General features: G+C 46.0%; 2 protein-coding genes and 1 pseudogene across 5 annotated transcripts; 1 reads left to right on the top strand and 2 right to left on the bottom strand.

The window, feature by feature from the left end:
* Positions 1 to 3125: 3125 nt before the first annotated feature.
* On the bottom strand, positions 3126 to 11305 carry LOC136549604 (protein Barley B recombinant-like). 4 transcript variants are annotated; one of them, XM_066540938.1, is made up of 5 exons: positions 10841 to 11305; positions 10510 to 10759; positions 6910 to 8063; positions 4975 to 5045; positions 3126 to 4782 (listed from the first exon to the last, which is right to left on the bottom strand). In XM_066540938.1, exons 3-4 carry the CDS (start codon positions 7953 to 7955, stop codon positions 4988 to 4990), a joined length of 1104 nt encoding a protein of 367 aa, XP_066397035.1. In that variant the 5' UTR covers positions 7956 to 8063; positions 10510 to 10759; positions 10841 to 11305; the 3' UTR covers positions 3126 to 4782; positions 4975 to 4987. The 4 variants fall into 4 exon arrangements, with proteins under 4 accessions (XP_066397035.1, XP_066397037.1, XP_066397034.1 ...); XM_066540940.1 differs by lacking the exon at positions 10510 to 10759; XM_066540937.1 differs by having other exon boundaries at positions 10510 to 11305.
* Positions 11306 to 15213: 3908 nt separating this feature from the next.
* LOC136549606 (protein Barley B recombinant-like) lies at positions 15214 to 17639 on the bottom strand. Its single transcript, XM_066540942.1, has 2 exons — positions 17490 to 17639; positions 15214 to 17292 (listed from the first exon to the last, which is right to left on the bottom strand). Exon 2 carries the CDS (start codon positions 17171 to 17173, stop codon positions 16112 to 16114), a length of 1062 nt encoding a protein of 353 aa, XP_066397039.1. The 5' UTR covers positions 17174 to 17292; positions 17490 to 17639; the 3' UTR covers positions 15214 to 16111.
* Positions 17640 to 17836: 197 nt separating this feature from the next.
* LOC136549605 (D-ribulose kinase-like) lies at positions 17837 to 20853 on the top strand (annotated as a pseudogene).
* The last annotated feature ends 1007 nt before the right edge of the window (positions 20854 to 21860 follow it).

Here is a 21860-nt window from a genome sequence, read left to right on the forward strand (position 1 = left end):
TTGGAACAGTACATAGAGTACAGAGATGGATTAGAAGTCATAGATGCACGCGCTTGCTTGGCTAAAGAGTGTGCCGTGTGATTTAGTAATCTTCCAATCTTGTATATCTTGAATTGATTGCCTCTCTGTTTGTGTGGATGAACTGCTATGTGAATGCTTTTATCCTCCGATCTGGTGGTGAGGGTAAATCATTGCGTGCTGTTGAAGAATGATACCAGAGACTGATAGTCAGTTAGATAGTTTGTGTTCTTTAGGCTGAGCAAAGAAGCAACTGTTGATGCCACAGCTAGGGCACTGCCTCTGCCTAACAACTGATGTTGTATTTTGGATGCGTCCTCGTATCTATACTGATTGTGTTGGCTGCACCCGAGTGTTGATGATGAGCACTCCTAGTCCTGCTGGTCTGCATGTGGATGGTGATCGATATGGTAGTGTAGATGCATCCGTGATCTGTGAAGCATCTTGGTCCCTGTAGTAGGGCTGGTATCGTGATTGTGAGTTGTGACCCTAGAGCCCTACCCTGCTGCATGAGGTGTTGGTACTGTTGTGTTTAATTTTGTGCTGTTGTTCCTGCGTGTGAAAGATCAGTACCTTGCAACATGTGTGGTTGTTGGCGTGGTACTGTTGAGTTCCTGGTGGCATATCGATCCTAGCATGAGGTTGGAGCTGGGATCTTATTGAGTGTTGTGCTTGTGTGCTCCTGCGTTTAACCCGTTCATTACCTGCACACCAATTTGATTTAAAGTGGTGTGCAGGTTAGGGCTTGGTGGAGACTGATCCCTGGTGCGTTGCAGTCCTTGTGGGAGTGTGATCGTCCTTGTGGTCTGTTCGTCATATGTATTTTGGATTAGATTGGCAGTGTGCATATCTGCTGCCACTGCATTGTGTATTTGCCATATTGACCAGAACCAGGATTTGTTGCTGAATCTTCTAGATATACCACATAATTGTTAAAATTTTTTGGAACAGATCATCAAATGAGTTTGGTTGAAGTGAAGTGCGAAGTGGGGGGCTGGCTGGAAGCCTACAAACCAGATAGCCCGAGCGTAGTCGCAAGAGAAGAAAAGATGTGCATCATTTTCAATCTGACCACTAAAATAGCGTTGCTTACCAATATGCGTTGAGTACCATCCAGCTCGATCTCCAATGGCCAGTGCCACTTTGATATCCTCCATGTGAATGTTTTGATGCATGGTGGCAGAACTTTGTGTTGGCCGTATTGGTGGTTGTACCTGAAGTTGCGAACTTAGGAAACGATATGACTCTTTTGTTGTACTAGTTCCTTTGGTGGCCGGTTTCCATGTGAGAATGTTATTTTCCTGGCTGCAAATAGTGGGAACCTGCAAAATAGCATTTGTCGCGTCATGGCTGAAAGTGTCTGCGATGTGCCAAAGGTCAGCAACCACTTTGGGCAATGGGTTTTGTAGGATTGGAAGGTTGACATGGTCATGGACGTTTGACCAAATATGACACCATGGTTGGGACCAGATGCAAGTTTTTCCTTTGTGGATTTGGTATATGCAATTGCCATGGAGGATGTCTTTGACCCGCAGGATGGGTGACCAGAATATCGATTTTGGTCCTGATGCTTTGCCTTCCAGAAGAATTGTTCGCATGATATTTGGCTTTAAGGATATCAGTAAGAAACTTGTTTTTTTGTGTGGCAATATTCCGGGAAGCATGTAGGATAAGGCTTTTGTTCATGGCGTGCAGGTCTCTGATACCCAGATCACTATTTTTTGGCTGACAGATGTCGTCCCAAGAGCGGAAAGCAATAGAGGAGTTAGGGTAGTGATCCTGGATACCTGCCGACCAGAAATGTCGGATGATGGAGTTGATTATCTCAACAAAGGATTTAAAGAAAAGAACGGTGGACATGTAGTAGACAGCTATTGAGACTAGGACAGATTTGATAAAAGCGTTGGCGAGTTACAGTTGCAAGCGGGTACCTAAAGTAGTAATTCTTATATATACAATGCCATTAGTTTAGCCTATATTAGATCTTACGCATCAACCAACATAAACATGCACAATATGTGTGTTTGATTATTCTGTACATACAAAAGTAAAGTAGGAAACTGATACGGCCCGCGTGCGCAGGCGCACACAATTCCGTCCGCAAGCCTCTCCTTCCCCGCGCGTATCCGCTTCTTCCTCCTATGCTCCCCCGCAGCCTCCTCACCCCGCCCGGCTCCGGTGACGTCTATGTCACCGCCGCCGCCGCCCTCGACCCCCATTAGATCTGGTGTTCTCCCCTTCTTCTGCGATGGACGCCCACCACCCCACCGCCCACCGCCTCGCGCGTTAGGGTCTCGCCGGAGCTCCACGGCGGCCTCCTTGTCCCCCTCCCCCAGCCCTCCCGCCGCCACCATGGACATGGATGCCCCCACCCCAACCTAGCCTGGCCACCTCCTATGTCGCCGAAACCCTAACGCTACGCTCCTGCCGTCCCCACCGTCTGGCCGTCCTGCCTTCCTTGAGCCCCTTCTAAGCCTGCCGGAGTTGGGCAAGAATAGAGGGAGAGTCGGAGAGAGGGCACTGAACCCGCCACAGCCGCCGCCACCAGAACCCTAGCGGCCACTGTCGTCTTCTTTGTTGGCACAGGCACGGTCAGGCATGGGCAAGTGGGAGCGGTCCGATTGTGAATGGACGATGGATCAGGCTGTGCATGCTGTTGAATGAAATCCTGCGCTCGGAAAGAAGCATTCCCAACAAAAGTAAGATTGTTTTTGGTTGGTCACCTTCATGTTCAGTATAGCTGTAGAGGCTAGAAAAATCTTTTTTTGTGAGCTCCATCAATTTGTGCAAGTCTATATTACCTAATACAACCAAATCTAGCGTACTAGCTAATGCAGCATTGGACCTGCTTTAAACACTCTACAAATCTGCATAAGGCCTACATAAGGGCCTCTGCAGGAAACAAACACAGGTAAATTGAACTACAAATGCCTAGATATAGCAGACCAAACGGCACCCATACTACTCAGGATTTCTTGTGCTCGAACTTCATGTGGAAATATATAAATCGATAAAAAAAACCCCTCACCACTGAGGCTGATGTTACTAGCATTGACCAACAAGGAAAGTTAGCAAAGTCGCAATCAACTGCAAATCAAGACGCCATCTATCTCCACACAAGCAAGATGCAGCAAACAAATAGGTGACCATAAAATATAACCTAAACAAATAGCTGTGAACAAACCTACAAATTTATACAACGGTGAAATATATGCAAATTGTGAATTAGGTTGTCTTTGGAATGCAGGATCACCCCCTCCTGTGTTTTTCCTGTGAAAATGACCTGATTCCTTTATTCCATAGGTCCCTAAAACAGAATGAAACAGTGGAATATAATAGTAAAAGAGACCATGCAAATCGTGCAGAATCAATCAATACCCACATATCAAAATGCACTTGAGCTCCCATACCTCTCAGAATACAAACCATATGTTATGTTATTGGTATAATAACATGCTCACTTGGATATCAAGAATCAAAAAATGATAAAGGAGCTTAAGGTACAACATTCAGTTAAAGCAACAGATCCTATATTGGTTCTGTTCTCCTGAAGATTCCTTCAACAATCAGATTTTAGTTTTGCTATACGCCCACATAAGACGACTTGAATCACCTTGCTTGTAAGGTATATATGCATGCAGCACATACTAAATTCAAATTTCAAAATACATCAAGACCCAAGATATTTTGCCACTGTCTCGAGCCTGTTACTTGTCAAGCCTTAATATATGTTCCGAAACCACATTTCAGCATCTAAAATTTTCTTACATAAAGGCCCTAAAGACATGTTTCTTGCCCACAGATGATAGGAGACAAAATAAGCCCCACACTGCCCATGGGCCATGGCACATTCTATTCTTCAACAGCGCAAGATATTGCACTAATGTCTCATTGACATGGTTACAAGGGCCAAAGGTAAATGAGAAAATAGGTGGGAAATCCTAACTTTTCCCACAAATAAACATCCCTGGGTTCAAGGATAAACTCTTTAGTCTCATAAATAACCAGGAAAAACAAACAATGTAAAATGATGTTTAGTGCAAAGCATGCTGAATAATACATCATCCCATGCACTCTTTCAGCACGAAAGAGAAATTACTCCTACAAGCTAACTTAATAACATATAAGTTAATAGAGAAGTACTGCAACATTTTCAGGGTAGTCAAGTAAGGTTTCACAAACAATAGAACTTCAAGTTCCATGCACATCATTAACACTGTACAAAATCAAGACTTTTACTTCCTTGAGTAAAAGGAGATGGCATAAGGTCAACAAGAATCAAGGATAAACACTAGCACAAAAAAAGAGTATTTCAACAAAAAAAAAAATCAATGAAAGATATAAGATGTAGCAACTTAAAAATTCAGAAATACCAAACACAGGACACATTAAATTTCATGCCATCTAAGCTAGAGATTCTGTTACCCTTCCACTTATAAGCAGAACGATAGACAGAAGACAGCTCTCCAGGAGATTGATATCTAAGTGATACTGGCATGCAAGTTAAATTTCACAAAACTGAATATGACTACACTGTAAAAACTTCTGCATTGTGCATATACATATAGAATAACTCAAGGCAAGCTACAACCACGGAACCTAAGGCAGCCTGACCGTTAAAAACTTGTTTGTGCCATGCTTAGCCCAAAAGGTCCAACTTCAAAAGACCAAAATCATATGTTCAAATGAGAACATGGTCCTCTTTTGGGGGTTTCTTCTCCTTAGTACCCTCTTTTCTTCTTAATGAAATGATACACAGCTCTCCTACATGTTTGAGGAAAAAGAGAGAGAACATGATCCAATCACCACATCTGCATAACTGTTAAAGTTTATCCTAGCTATTAACATAATCACAGAAATGTCAGAAAACTATCCAATACAGATCTTAAAACGCACGCAACTCTCATAAGCTCTGAACTAAAATAGAAAGCTTAAGGATGTATTATACCAACTTACCTATCAAAGAAAACTAGAACTCCAGTACTTCAACCAGATTAAGCAAACAACTTAATTCCTGTTGCATTTCCCTGCAGGGGATAACAATTAAAAAAACAACTAACCTGATGATTACTAGTTTTGTTGCATCGAGATATCAATTCAACAAACGAGGAACCAAATCATAAACATTTCAACTAAAATAGAGCCTCTTCATTAAGCATATACAAATAATACAACCTGCACAGAACAGAACTAATTACAATTTTTCAAATATTGCATTATAAAGAATCATTTGTCATACTGTTGGGAAATCTGCTTCAGCAGTCAAATCGTTCATTCAAGCTTCATAACCAGATTTCACCACCTGAACTCTTGTTGTAAAATGTTTTGGAAAAGACACTTATCTCAATGCCAATAGCAATAATAGATCGCTCGTCAACCATTTTTGACAACCACAACACTAAGATATGGTCCTAGCCTCCTAGGCTCAAGGATAGCCTCTTTATTCTAACATATGGATTATGGAACCATAGCAACCAAATACCATAAAGAAAGTTAAGCACAACATCTACACAACCTTTCTGAATAAATACTACTTCCTCAGATCGCAGATATAATTCCATCTGGTCTTGTCCTAAGTCAAACTTGTTTAACTTTATCTAGCAATATTTACAGAAATATATCTCAAACGTAAAGAGTTATAGATTATGAAAATATTTGTTATTGTGAATCTAGTAGTGTGAACCTTATGTTGCCAATCTATATAAAATGCTAGATATTAGTGGTCAAGTTAAAAAAGTTCAACTTAGGACAAGCATAGATGGACTTATGTTTACGATGGGAGGAAGTACATGCCAACCAGCACTTGACAAGAAAATACAACATGAACTAAAAGCAAAGTTCTATAAATATTTCACGGTGAGCAAGAAGGCCAAAAATAATAATATTTGCTTTTGCACAGACCACTGGAGGTATGAAGATGCGGTCAAGGATTTAGTTTCTTAAATCCATTCTTGAGTATGAATTGTAAGACATCAAATACATAATATAAGTACCTTATAAACACAACTTAAAGATAAGCCACACAATAAGTTAACAGTTAACCAGCTTCTCACAAGTTATACCGGTAAGGGCAGTGTGATCGGGGGTCTCCCCTTGCCAGTTTGCATTCAAATCCTAGTACAACTTCTTATTGCAATGCCCACGGAGCGTCTCTCCCCAGTGGTCAAGTTTATTTTAATAAGTTAACAGTTGTCTCCATGAAAAGCTGCTGGTAAATGTCTTCCAGCAGACAAAGTCACGAAACATCCAAATAATGCCATTACTTCCACACAGATTTAATTAATGCAATGAATTTCATGCCACCTAAATTAGAGACTATAATTTTGCAAAGTGAAGGATACAAACAAACTTCAATTGGGTCAACATCTGAAGCTCGAAATAGGCATGAAAATTAAGTCATTCAAACTGAACATGGCTACAAACTAATCCTACAGATTCTGCAGATTGGCACATAGACATCAACAACAACAACAACAACAACAACAAAGCCTTTAAGTCCCAAACAAGTTGGGGTAGGCTAGAGTTGAAACCCATCAGAAGCAATAAAGGTTCAGGCACGTGAATAGCTGTCTTCCAAGCACTCCTATCTAAGGCTAAGTCTTTGGGTATATTCTGCAGATTGGCACATAGACATACAAGCAATAAATCAGGCCTAACTACAGCTCTACAACCAGAGGCGGATCCAGGACCACCGATTTGGGGTGGAGGGGGGCACTTCTCTTTCTCCTCATCTTCGTCCATTTTTTCTCTTCTTCTTCATCCATGCATAAAATTGTTGGGGGCTCCGTTTTCTGAGCAGGGGTAGGGGGCTCAACCTCCCCCAGCACCCACACTGGATCCGCCCCTGCTACACCCTACAAAGCGATAAACATAGCATGCCTATTTCTTTACCTGATCGTTACAAACTTATTTGTACCATGATTAGCCCAAAATGTCTTCAAGTCAATTGGATTAGCAAGGTTGTACCCTTCACCAGCCAGCTTCTCAAGCACCTTTTTGAATGCACCTTGGCTCATCTTCCTTCCAGAAATACGTGCGCCCCGGCGCTTTGTGCTCATTGGAAGTGGATACGTTGATATAGAAGTTGTGCAGCATGCAGACTGCCAGCCACCTGCACCCCACCGGTAGCATTGCTGGGGAGCTCCAGTGCACGAGCAGACTGGTGTTGGTATGTTGGCAAGGTCCAGCTCAATACCATTAATCACCATCCCCACAGTCTTCTTAGGTCCCCTCCTTCGGGGCACATGCCCATTGGGTACCCCATCATCCAGCGGAACAGCGGCCTTCTTAGGCTTCTTAGGCTTTGGTGACTTAGGTTGCCGATTCTGCTGCCGGCCCTGCTGCCTCTTTTTCACAGGTGGCCCGGTACTAACTGCAGGGTGATCCTCAACCAGTGGTGGTGGCGCTTCCTCTTCCTTGCACGGAGGCGGCTCCTGAAGCTGTGTCTCAAGCTGTGGTTGCATCATCTGGAGAGTATGCTGTGCATCTGATATCATCTCATAGCAAGTAGGATGGTGATGCACAATATGTCCACCATGCGCAGGATGGCCACCATAGCCTGGATGCCCAACATGTCCAGCTGGCCCGATAGGGCGACAATGAAGGACCTTCTGCTCACGGGGATGTTGGTGGTGGTGTGACTGGTGCAACCAAGCTTTGTTGCGTGAGAAGTCCATGTGAATAGGTTGCGACTCGGTGGGCATGCCACCAGAGGCTCGATCACCAGCGGGGCCACGGGAATGTAGCGAGTGCTGCATGTGGAGCTGGTGTGGGGCATTGTGGTGTCCATGGTTCTGCAAGAAAGCACCGTTCGGGAGCAGTGACTTTGTGTCCCGGTCAGGTGGCACGGACGACATGAGCTGCAGGCCGAGGTTGCCTTTCACAGTGTCGTAGAAGCCCCAATTCCGAATGCCTAGGCTGCCGTCATCGTCGTCCATCTCTGATTTGTCAGAACAGAAAATCCACCTCCAAAAGGAGCAGAAAACCCAACCTTCTCGCGGTTCTGATCAGCCCATCTGCGGAATCGGCCCTCCAATCGGCAATCCCTACACACCCATTTTGGCAATCAGACCAGACAAAAAGAAGCAGGTTTAAAAATACAAAATTGCAGGACATTGTAACCAAACTCTAGAAATCAAATCAAACCTAGTGGGCATAATAATTGCGTATATTTGTAATGGTTAGGTCAGATCCGGATATAAATTGCTATAGCTAGGGTTTGGCGATGCTCTGTTCAGCACAGCAGGGAGGGGATGGACAAGGGAAGGGGCGGTCCCACCTGGTGGATGTTCATCGCCGGCGAAGGACCCGACGAACAAGGTCGGCGCCGCTCACCCAGTCGTCGACGAAGGGGGGTTGGGGGTGGTCAGAGCACAGGATCCTCTGCTATGTGCTACGCCGCCGTGCTGTCGTTGGACCTATCCGCCGCCCGGTGACCGCCGAATGCCCACTCTCTCCGCAATGCCGCATCGTATTCGTATAGCTAGCTAGCTTAGCTGCTCACACGCAGACACGCAGGGCCCAGTGCACACGTACGTAGGTGCCACAACTACGGCCCAATAAGTAAAAACAAACTATGGCCCAATAAAACCCCTCGGTAGCATGTGTTTGGTTGTGAGGTTGAAGTAGGTTGGACTCACTTTTTTTGTTTTTGGTTCATATAAGGTATTAGTTGGTTAAAGTCATCCTAAGGAAGGAATATTCTGCCGAGATGCGGGTTGCTCCTGTCCCTCTAAATTGGAGAAATCGGGGCAACCCACTTCTGGGGGTTGCGTGGAGGAGCGGCGGGCCTCATGGGCGCGGATGGAGCTGTTTGGTCCGTGCATGCGGAGGGAGCAGCCGGCCCGTGGAGCAGCGGGAGGCGGCAGCGCGCGCGTGAGCCAAGGCCGCGACTATTGGGCGTGGGGCGGTGAGCTGCGCTGGGCACGGAGGTGAGGCTGGGTGCAGGGCCTGGAAAGCGACGCTGGCGGGTGTGGCGCACCGGTGCGGGGCCTAGCGAGCGGCAATGGCAGGACACGCGCAGGAGTAACGACCATGGGAGAGACAACAGAGGAGAGAGAGGAAGAAGAAAACAAGCGGAGAGGATAACATGTGGGTCCCACACACCAGCTACCTCATCCCACATTTGATTGTCCTCAAACCAAACAAGGAACTAGGTCGGACCTATTCCTATCAACCAAACACGAAAAAGTCTCCAACTCAACTCAAAAGACTAGACCGGGCCCAACCCATCCCATATGATCCTAGAACAAAACACACAATAAAGTAGTAATTCTTATATAGTGCCATTAGTTTAGCCTATATTAGATCTTATCCATCACAATACAAAACAACATAAAATATACATGATATGTCTCTATTTGGTTATCCTGTACATGCAAAAATAAAGATTGTTTTTCGTTGGTCACCTCCATGTTCAATATAGCTATGGAGGCTACAAGATTCTGTTGTTGTGAGCCTGTCAATTTGTGTAAGTCTGTGTTATCTAATATGACCAAATCTAGCGTACTAGCTAGTGCAGCATTGATGTACTTTAAACACTCTACAATTTTGCATAAGGGGCTCTATGGACAACCGAATTGGACAAACTACACCGCAAAAGCGCGTTGAACACCATGTAAACCTACGTAAGGGCCTCTGCGGGCAACAAGCATAGGTAAATTGCACTGCAAATACCTGGATATAGGTAACCAAACGCACCCATGCTAGGATTGTTTGTGCTCAAACCTCATGTAGAAATCTATAGGTTGATAAAAAAAGTTGCAATTAACAAGGAAAGCTAGCAAAGTTGACATCAACTGCAAATCAAGACACCATCTATCTCCACACATGCAAGATGCGGCAATAAATAGGTGACCACAAAAATATAACCTTGACGTTGGTCACGTATGATATGAATGTAAGTTCAAAGAAGATGATGCGATCATAATAAGGAAAATAGACATTCTACATGCAGCAGCTGTGAAAAGACCTGCAAATTTATACATACAACGGTGAAATATATGCAAGTTGTGAAATAGGTCCTCTTTAGAATGTGGGATTCTTTTTCATGTTTTTTGCATTCTTTCTGTGAAAATACCCTTATTCCTTTGTTCGAAAGGGGTCTTAAGACAGAATGAAACAGTGAAATATAATACTAAAAAAGATTATGCAAATCATGCAGAATCAGTCAATACCCACATATCAAAATGCACTTGAGCTCCCCATAACCTCTCAGAATAGAAACCTTATGTTATAACATGCTCACTTGGCTATCAAAAATAAAAAAATGGTAAAAGGAGCTTAAAGTACAACATTCAAACAAAGCAACAAGGTTCTATATTGTGTGTTTGGTTCGTTTCCTAGACAAATCTAACTAGCAAAACTAAGACATGCTAGCTCTAGACAGCTTTGGCTAATGCAAGTAGCACATGCTTGGTTGTTGCCTGTACTGGCTAAGCCTGGCTAGTAATCGGTGTGTTTGGTTGCCTGGTATAGTTTGCAAAGAATCACCTCTTCCTTCACATGGTATGTTTACCCCCTTTGGGGACTTTAGCCGAACAGGTGGTGGGCATGGTCGGCGAGCACCTCGGCGACCATGGCAGCAAGCCACCACGCCGCGCCCTTGGCGCACCAGTCGGCAGCCGCGCCGACTGCGACACCTCCGTAGCACAGGGAAGAAGAATTCAGGGGAGCCCATGACACCTCGGCGACCATGGAAGGCACCTAGCGGCCGATGCGAGTGGTGGAGAAGAGCTGCGAGCTGGAGAAGAAGGCCAAGCTCAGCAGAAGGTGCTGGAGCAGGAAATGGAAGAGGAGGAGCAGGCTCGCCTGCTGCTCGTACTTGCCGCCGCTGTTGGGAGTGGTGGAGGAGCTCCTCGTCAACCTCTTCGTGTCCGACACCACCATCATCGACGACGGCGGCGGTGGAGTGGCACCAGCGGCCGCCGAACCCGAAGAAACCTGGCGGCGCGCGTAGCTCGATTCGAGCCACCCTGCCGCTGTGGTGGAGCTCGATTTGGGCGCCGGTGGTGGAAGAGGTGATTCAGGCGCTGCTCGCGTGGTGGAAGAGGAGGTGATTCAGGCACTGCTCGCGTGGTAGAGCTCGATTCGGGCTAAGGAAGAGGAGGTGAGCAGATATGGCGCGATGGTCGGCAGATCTGGAGCGGTGGCTGCGGCGCGTCGGCGCTGTCGCCGATGGAAGAGGAGGTGACACTGGCGGTGGAAGTGGGCGAGGAAGACAAGGTGAACGGACGAGGCTGCGGGAGCTAGCCAAGCCTTGGCTCCGGTAGAACGAGCGATGCGGGCGTTTCCAGGGAGCATGTACATGGGGTGTGAGTGTGTCTGTCCATAAACAGTTACTATAGTTGTATCTAGATGAGAGGCGCAAAAAAAAAAAAGTCCGTTTATAAGTCAGTTTGGAGGGGTTAGAGATCTGAGTCCGGATATCTAACATTCGATACTGTATCCGTATTCGAATACTCAAATCGCATATTTATAATGTCGATATCCAATCGTATCCTAGTTGTATTCGAATTCGAATCTAGACAGAAATATAAAAACAAATGTAATATCAATGATATCCATATGTATCCGATCCGTTTTCATCCCTACAAATTGGGCTTGCGTGCAAACCAAACATGCCTAAGTTGCATTATGCAAGTGTGGTTAGTGCTAAGCCATGAAACCAAATACACCCGTATTGGTTGTGTTGTCCTGAAAATTCCTTTAACAAACCCAACAATCAGATTTTAGTTTTTGCAATACACCCATCAGCCTGCTTGTAAGTTATATATGCATGCAGCACATACTACGTTCAACTTCCAAAATACTTACATCAAGACCCAAGATATTTTACCAGTCTCGAGCCTGTTACTTGTCACACCTTAATGTAAGTTCTGAAACCACATTTCAGCATCTAAAAGTTTATTACATAAATGCGCTAAAAACATGTTTTCTTGACCGCAGATGTTAGGAGACAAAATAAGCCCCACGTTGCCCATGGCGCATTCTGTTCTTCAGCAGCACAAGATATCTGCACTATTGCATCATTGACATGGTTATAAGGGCCACATGTAAATTAGACAATGGGTGGGAAATCCTAACTTTTTCCACAAATAAACATTCCTGGGTTCAAGGATAAACTCTTTAGTCTCATACATCACCAGGAAAACCAAACAATGTAAAATGAAGTTTAGTACAAAGCACACTAAAAAAATACATAATCACATGCACTTTTCAGCAGGAACGAGAAATTACTCCTACAAGCTATCTTAATAACATATATGTTAATAGAGAAGTACTGCAACATTTTCAGAGTAGTCAAGTAAGGCTGCACAAACAGTAGAACTTCCTTTAAGTTCCATGCACATCATTAACACTGTACAAAATCAAGAATTTAACTTCCTTGAGTAAAAGAAGATGGCATAAGGTCAACAAGAATCGAGGATAAACACTGCTTGCACAAAAAAGAGTATTTCAACAAAAGAAATCAATGAAAGATGTAAAATGTATAGCAAATCAAAAATTCAGAAATACAAAACATTTGACACATTAAATTTCATGCCATCTAAGAGATTCTGTTACCCTTCAACTTCTAAGCAGAACGATAGACAGCTCTCCATGAGATTGATATCTAAGTGATACAGGCATGCAAGTTAAATTTCACAAAACTGAAAATGGCTACAAACTGTAAAAACTTCTGCATAGTGCATATGCATATAGAACAACTCAGGGAAAGCTACAACCACGGAACCTAAGGGAGCCTGACCGTTAAAAACTTAGAACAACTCAGGGAAAGCTAAGCACAAAAGGTCCTCAAACTTCAAAAGGACCAAAATCATATGTTCAAATGAGAACATGATCCCCTTTTGGGGTTTTCTCCCCCTTGTACTCTCTTTTCTTCTTAATGAAATGATACATAACTCTCCGGCGTGTTTGAGGAAAGAGAGAGAACATGATCCAATCACCACATCTGCATAAACTATTAAAGTTTATCCTAGCTAGTAACATAATCACAGAAATGTTAGAAAACTATCCAATACAGATCTTAAAACGCACACGAAATCCTGCTGCATTTCCCAACTTAGCTATCAAAGAAAACTAGAACTCCAGTACCTCAACCAGATTAAGCAAACAACTTAATTCCTGCTGCATTTCCCAGCGGGGAATAACCATTAAAAAAACAACTAATCTGATGATTACTTAGTTTTGTTAGATCCAGATATCAATTCAACAAACCAGGAACAAAATCATAAACATTTCGACTAAAACAGAGCCTCTTCATTAAGCATATACAAATAACTACCTGCAAAGAACCAAACTAATTTCAAATTTTCAAATATTGCATTATAAGCTCAGATCCATTTGTCATACTGTTGGAAATCTGCTTCACCAGTCAAATCGTTCATTCAAGCTTCATAACCAGATTTCACCACCTGAACTCTTGTTGTAAAATGTTTTGGAAAAACACTTATCTCAATGCCAATAGAAATAATAGATGACTTCTCACCCATTTTTGATAAATTGACAACCACAACACTAAGATATGGTCCTAGCCTCCTAGGCTCAAGGTTAGCCTCTTTATTCTAACATATGGATTATGGAACCATAGCAACCAAATACCATAAAGAAAGTTAAGCACAACCTCCACATAACCTTTGTGAAGAAATACTACTTCCTCATATCGCAGATATAATTCCATCTGGTCTTGTCCTAAGTCAAACTTATTTAACTTTATCTAACAATATTTACAAAAAGAATTAAATGCACCGTAAGTCCATTAACTTTTGGTGGTGTGTCATCTAAGTTCATCAACTTTTAAACTGTATTTTTGGGTCCATTAACTTTTGGTGGTGTGTCATTCAGGTTCATCAACTTTTAAATTGCATTTTTAGGTCCATTAACTTTTGGTGGTGTGTCATCCAGGTCCATCAACTTTTAAATTGCATTTTTAGGTCTCTAAATTTTTTAACTAGTTCACCGTAGGTTCATAGTCCTTCGTTTAGCGAATAGATCTGACATGACACACCAAAAAAGCAGCCACCATGGAGTACATAACGAGATCACCGTCTGAAGATAATCTTTAATACGAAGAACTTGATGGGAGCACCACCTAGGGTTTCTCGAGCTGTGGCTCGACGGAGAATAAACTCCACAATGAAATCCAGTCTAATCTACCCGGTACAAGGTCGAAGGCCACAGGTATAGACACGCAGGCCAACTGACCCAAACAAAATTTAGACTCCACCAACCCAACTAGGATCGATTGACCCTGAGTCCCTGATTCGACTAACATGCACAGCACGTCCAAACGCAACCACCAATTTGATTCACGTACACAGGTGCACGCAGGCATTAAACACTGGATGCTAGATAAAAGATTGTATGTCACAACTGGATAGGAAACTAATGCATAGAAATAATAAAATACTACGGCATGGATGCTAATCACATTGGGAAAATTCCATTGATGATCTCCACCTCTTTAGAATTAGTCTTGATGTATTTTGTTGGCTTCATTTTCTCCTCCTTTCAATGCAATAATAAGGTACCTCTATAAAATATCTTTGATAACAGTCCAACATTTGTAAATTTCTCCATGTCCACAATATATTTATTCTTAAAAATAATAGTCCCAAATTTAAGACTAGAGGATATTAACGAATTATCAACTGCTACATTTAAATTATTGCTAGACAAGTCTTCATGAACATCTTGAGGAGCTATGGACTCTTCACCTACTCCACAATGACTGCTTATTTAACGTGTCATGTCAGATCTATTCGTAAACAAAGGGGTATGGACCTACGGTAAACCAATTAAAAAGTTTAGAGACCCAAAAATACAATTTGAAAGTTGATGGACCTGGATGACACACCACCAAAAGTTAATGGGCCAAAAAATACAGTTTGAAAGTTGATGGACCTGGATGACACACCACCAAAAGTTAATGGACTCAAAAATACAGTTTAAAATTTGATGGACCTAGATGACACACCACCAAAAGTTAATGGATCTATGGTGCAAAAATATATCTCAAACATAAAGAGTTATAGATTATGAAAGTATTTGTTATTGTGAATCTAGTAGTGTGAACCTTATGTTGCCAATCTATATAAGATGCTAGATATTAGTGGTCAAAATTAAAAAAGTTCAACTTAGGACAAGCATAGATGGACTTATGTCTACGATGGGAGGTAGTACATGCCAACCAGCAATTGACAAGAAAATACAACATGAACTAAAAGCAAAGTTCTATGAACATTTCACGGTGAGCAAGAAGGCCAGAAATAATAAGATTTGCTTTTGCACAGACCACTGGAGGTATGAAGATGCGGTCAAGGATTTAGTTTCTTGAATCCGTTCTTGAGTATGAATTGTAAGACATCAAATACATAATGAGTACTTCATAAACACAACTTAAAAGATATGCCGTACAATAAGTTAACAGTTAACCAGGTTCTCACAAGTTATACCGGTAAGAGCAGTGTGATAGGGGGTCTCCCCTTGCCAGTTTGCATTCAAATCCTAGTACAACTTATTGCAATGCCCGGGGAGCATCTCCCCCCGGTGGTCAAGTTTTTTTTTTTTAATAAGTTAACAATCATCTCCATGAAAAGGTGCTGGTAAATGCCTTCCACCAGACAAAGTCACCAAACCTCCACATAATGCCATTACTTCCACACAGATTTAATTAATGCAATGAATTTAATGCCACCTAAATTAGAGACTATTATGGTTACACTAAATTTTGCAAAGTGAAGGATACAAACATACTTCAATTGGGTCGACATCTGATTATCTGAAGCTCGAAATAGGCATGAAAATTAAGTCATTGAAACTGAACATGGCTACAAACTAATCCTACAGATTCAGCTCTAGCGCTCTACAACCAGTGGCGGATCCAGGATCACCAATTTGGGGTGGAAGAGGGGGGGCACTTCTCTTTCTCCTCATCTTCCTCCATTTTTTTTTCTCTTCTTCATCCATGCATAAAATTGTTTGGGGCTCCATTTTCCGAGCAGGGGTAGGGGGGCTCAAGCTCCCCCCGCATGCACGCTGGATCCGCCCCTGCTACAACCTACAAAGCGATAAACATAGCATGCCTTTTTCTTTACCTGATTGTTACAAACTTATTTGTGCCGTGCTTAGCCCAAAACGTCTTCAAGTCAATTGGATTAGCAAGGTTGTACCCTTCACCAGCCAGCTTCTCAAGCACCTTTTTGAATGCACCTTGGCTCATCTTCCTTCCAGAAATACGTGCGCCCCGGCGCTTTGTGCTCATTGGCAGTGGATACGTTGATATAGAAGTTGTGCAGCATGCAGACTGCCAGCCACCCGCACCCCACCGGTAGCATTGCTGGGGAGCTCCGGTGCACGAGCAAACTGGTGTTGGTATGTTGGCAAGGTCCAGCTCAATACCATTAATCACCATCCCCACAGTCTTCTTAGGTCCCCTCCTTCGGGGCGCATGCCCATTGGGTGCTCCATCCTCCAGTGGAACAGCAGCCTTCTTAGGCTTCTTAGGCTTCTTAGGCTTTGGTGACTTAGGCTGCCGATTCTGCTGCTGGCCCCGCTGCCTCTTTTTCAGAGGTGGCCCGGTACTAACCACAGGCACAGAGTGGTCCTCAACTAGCGGAGGTGGCGCTTCCTCTTCCTTGCATGGAGGAGGCTCCTGAAGCTGTGACTCAAGCGGTGGTTGCATCATCTGGAGAGTATGCTGTGCATCTGATATCATCCCATAGCCAGTAGGATGGTGATGCACAATATGTCCACCATGCGCAGGATGGCCACCATGGCCTGGATGCCCAACATGCCCAGCTGGTCCGATAGGGCGAGAATGAAGGACCCTCTGCTCAGGAGGACGTTGGTGGTGCAACTGGTGCAACCAAGCTTCATTGCGTGAGAAGTCCATGTGAATAGGTTGCGATTCGGCAGGCATGCCAACAGAGGGTCGACCACCAGCAGGGCCACGGGAATGCTGGTTGTGCTGCATGTGGAGCTGGTGCGTGGCATTGTGGTGTCCATGGTGCTGCAAGAAGGCACCGTTCGGGAGCAGTGACTTTGTGTCCCGGTCAGGTGGCACGGACGACATGGGCTGCAGGCCGAGGTTGCCTTTCACAGTGTCGTAGAAGCCCCAATTCCGAATGCCTAGGCTGCCGTCGTCGTCGTCCATCTCTGATTTGTGGAGAAAGCAAATCCACCTCCGAAGACCGCAATGAGGAGAAGAAAACCGAACCTTCTCGCAGTTCTGATTAGCCCATCTGCGGAATCGGGCCCTCCAATCGGCAATCCCTGCACACCCATTTTGGCAATCAGACCAGAAAAATGCAGGACATTGCAACCGAACTCTAGATACCAAATCGAAGTCAGTGGACCTAGTTGTTAAAATGGTTAGGTCAGATCCGGATATAAATTGCTTCAGCTAGGGTTTGGGGGTGCTCGGTTCAGGACAGCAGGAAGGGAGTGGGCAAGGGAAGGGGCGGTCCCACCTGGTGGATGCTCGTCGCTGGCGAAGGACCCCGACGAACAAGGTCGGCGCCGCTCGCCCAGTCGTCGACGAAGGGTGGTGGTGGTCAGAGCACGGGATGCGAATGGATCCTCTGCTACGCCGCCCGGGCACCGCCGAATGCCCACTCCCTCTGCTCAGGTGCTCATACGCAGTCACGCAGGGCCCACCTACGTAGGTGCCACAACTACGGCCCAGTAAAACCCCTCCGCAGGGCCCAGTGCACGCCCCTCTCTGTAGGTGTGTAGGCAAGTGCCCACAAGCACGGCCTAGTAGAACCCTATGCTGTCCGTGTTCGGGCCCAACAATTCCGTCCGTCCAAATCTTTCCTTATCCTTCCCCTGCCATGCCACGCTCTTCTTCTCCTTTCAGCCTTCCAGGCCAACATCGCCTTAACCTCCTCCGGCCTCCTACCTCCATCGATTACCAAATCCAAATCGATCGCCCATGGCGTCAGCTCTCGCTCCCTCAGCAAAGCCGCTGCCTCACCATCGCCGCCCTGCAAAACGAGGTAACTGACCATCGCCACCTCGTCACTGTGCTGCTGCTGATCCAATCCAATGCAAGGCCTGTAATGTTATACGTTTTTTCAGGATTACTAGAGTTCCGGAGGGATCGGAGCCACGCTCTTACATCGAGGGTAAGAATCACCATGCTCAGGCAGCAGAATCCAGGCGGCGATAGCGATGGCGATGGCGATGGCGCCGGCACGCCTTTGTACCTCGGGATAGGCTTCGGAACTTCCGGAGCAAGATACGCCCTCGTCGACAAGGAAGCCATTCAGAAGGGAAACGAGCTTACTGTGCTCCTGTAAGAGCGTCCACTTTCCATTCCTAACGAGCCATCTAGCGCATCTTTTGATTGGAGAGAGTTGCTACATAGGCAGGTCGGCGACGCCGCCACGGACTGGGCGAGCTCCTGGCGAGCGGCGCTCTTCCAGCTCCTCGCTGACATCCCGCCCATCCACCGCCTGTCCATCTCCTCCATCTCCATAGACGGGACCTCGGCCACGACGCTCATCGTCGACAGGTGAATCCACTTCTCGGACGCAAGCCATCGAAACCGGCAAATATAATGTGTGTGTCACCTGTTTGTGATGACTTAATTGTCCGCGACGCCGCCGCAGCGACACCGGGGAGCTTCTCGCCGGCCCTTTCCTCTACAACGAGAGCTTCCCGGACGCGCTGCCCGCCGTGGAGTTGATCGCGCTTGCCAACCACACCGTGTGCTCCGGCACCTCCACGCTCTGCAATCTCGTGTCGTGGTGGACATCGAGCGGCGGCGGCAGTCGTTCGGCGGCGGTGCTGATGCACCAGTCCGACTGGCTCCTCTGGCTCTTGCACGGCCAGTTCGGCGTCTCTGACTACAACAGCGCGCTCAAGGTGGGCTACGATCCAGAGCTCGACGCCTACCCGAGCTGGCTGACGTCGCAGCCGTATTCCGGCATGCTGCCTTCCGTCAGAGCACCTGCCACTCCCATTGCACTCAAAGGTGATGTGTGCCCACAGTACGGTAATTAAACACACTTGTGTTAACGATAATCTTTCATTCTTTTAGACCCGCCAATCCAATTATCCATTAATTGTTTCATCTTGGCTTTGGCACGCAGGGCTCTCCAAGAAGTGTGTTGTGTGCACAGGAACCACCGACAGCATTGCGGCGTTTCTTGCAGCCCGCAGCAGTGAACCAGGAAGAGCTGTGAGTATAGCGTCACGAACACGCACCGTACCAATAGAGTGTTGTGTTCTTGGGTTTTCTTGATCAAATCGAAGAACTAAACTGTAACTGTAACTGTAATCAGGTGACGTCGCTGGGGTCAACACTGGCGATCAAGCTGGGTGAGCGAAGTCCGCGTGGACGACGCGAGGTTCGGCGTGTACAGCCACCGCCTGGACGACACGTGGCTCGTCGGCGGGGCGTCCAACACCGGGGGAGCCGTGCTCCGGCAGCTCTTCACCGACGACCAGCTCGTGGCGCTGAGCGAGCACATCGACCCGGCCGTGCCTTCCCCTCTCGACTACTACCCCCTGCCGAAGAAGGGCGAGAGGTTCCCGGTCTGTGACCCCAACATGATGCCAAGGTTCTTCAGTTCGTTTCAGACTTGCTTCACATAGCCTAGGCGCATGCATCCGTGTGTCTTCCTTCTGCAACTTGGTTTTTGTCTGTGCAGGCTGCAGCCGCGCCCTGGGAGCGACGCGGAGTACTTGCACGGCATACTGGAATCGATCTCGCGAATTGAGGTCCAAACTAAATCAAACTCCGTTGCTTTTAATTTGTCACATCAGATTTAAACTGACACCGAGTCATCAGTTAATTATAAGCTAATTGTGCTAGTGTTTCTAATTTTTACGGGACGAACCAGGCCAAGGGGTACAACCTGCTCAAGGAGCTCGGCGCGACGGCGGTGGAGGAAGTGTTCACAGTAGGGGGAGGAGCGCAGAACGACAAGTGGACGGCCATTCGGGAGAGGGTGCTCGGCGTGCCGGTCCGGAAGGCCCAGCAGACTGAGGCAGCCTATGGAGCTGCATTGCCAGCACTCAAGGGCGCCAGCAGCTTAGCTAGCGCTTGTGTGTCTTATTATGCTTGAAAAAAAATTGATGGCAGATGTTTTCAGGACCTTTCTTCGTCAGGATTCAGGAGTCGGTGATTCGTCAGAATCCTGATGAAGAAGAAGACGGCTACATCGAGCAGGCCGGGCCCAGCAACAGGCCCAGGTTCAGGAGGAGTAACACGACGGTGTTTGGGCCATAGTAGCCGAATGCCGTGATTGAGTGAGATCGGCATGCACGTCTGGCCCTGTGTCCAGCGTGTGTAGCCAAGCATATAGGGAGATGGTGAGGAAGGGGACGCATGCCATTCATAATTGAACAAATCAAATCAATCTAATCCTAAAAACATGCTGTGGATGAGCTAGGGGGAGAGATGTTTGGTTTCTTGTGCTAAAATATATGTTGTTTTGCACCATTATCTCTGCTTTGTGCTGATAGTGATCTCATCACATCTTCTCTAGCGAGAATGTTTTACCTAAGTGGCTGCGGATGATTCACGTTTGCTTACTCTCTGCGTCTCCCATCTCTTCTCTAAAAAATATCTCCCCATGGCTCTCGCCCATCGCATGCTGTTTTTGCGTCATGCGCTCGCTGCTGTCGTCTTTCTCGTCGCGCAGCTCCCCCATCCAGCGCTGCGCTCCATCCCGCGCCGCGCCCCTCCATCGCCGCGCCGCGCTCCATCCCCCGCTGCTGTGCACCGTGCCCCGTCCCACGCGCGCGCTGAGGTGCTACTAGGGTGCTGTCGAGGTGCTGCCAACGCTGTCGTCTCCCACCAGAAGGTCGTGGCCGCTGTTGACGCTACGGATCAGCAAGGAGATGTTGCGATGAAAGCGCATGTTGCAAGCTTATGTTTTAAGTGTTTCATACGTTTCAGAGGTATGTTGCAATTGTTTCATATGGATGTTACAAAAGTAGATCGAGGGATTGAAAGGATCAAGATGCCCAAGAGGGGGTTGAATTGGGCTAATTCTAAATTTCTTTGCAATAATTAAATCCTATGGTTAGCCCAATTAACCCCTTGTGCCTGGAGAGTGTTTCTAATTGTTCTACCGCACAAAAGACATGCAACCTAAGTTCCAATTCTACTCTAGCATGGCAATTCTAAGAATGTAAAGACATGAATTGAATTGCTCAAAGTAAATGCTCAAAATAAATGCTCAAAGTAAATAGAGAGGAAGGAACACGGCGATGTTTTGCCGAGGTATCGGAGAGTCGCCACTCCCCACTAGTCCTCGTTGGAGCACCCGCGCAAGGGTGTAGCTCTCCCTTGATCCGCGCAAGGATCAAGTGCTCTCTACGGGTTGATTCTTCGACACTTCGTCGCGGTGAATCATCTACAACCGCTCACAACTTGAGTTAGGTCACCCACAAGCTCCGCCGGGTGATCACCGAACTCCCAATCACCACCAAGTCGTCTAGGTGATGGTGATCACCAAGAGTAACAAGCACGAACTCTCACTTGACCACGACAAGCCTAATGAGAAGGTGGATGCACACTTTGCTACTCTCGATCTTCACTAATGAGGTCTCTCTTTTGGATTCTCAAATCTCAATCACCTCACTAGGACCTTGCCCTTCTTGGCACTCTCTAAGGTGTTTCTCAGCTGTTGAAATGAGCAAAAGTGACTCCACACACGAGTGGAGCTTCTATTTATAACATGGGCTGAAAAACGAACAGTTATGTGTCTCTACGGGGTGACCGGACGCTCCGGTCATATTGACCGGATGCTCCGGTCAGTACACCCCGAACTCCAGGGTTTACAGTGTGACCAAACGCTGCTAGCGTCCGGTTAGCACTGACCGGA

Source organism: Miscanthus floridulus, chromosome 4 (assembly GCF_019320115.1).
Source record: "Miscanthus floridulus cultivar M001 chromosome 4, ASM1932011v1, whole genome shotgun sequence".
Classification (NCBI taxonomy): domain Eukaryota; kingdom Viridiplantae; phylum Streptophyta; class Magnoliopsida; order Poales; family Poaceae; genus Miscanthus; species Miscanthus floridulus.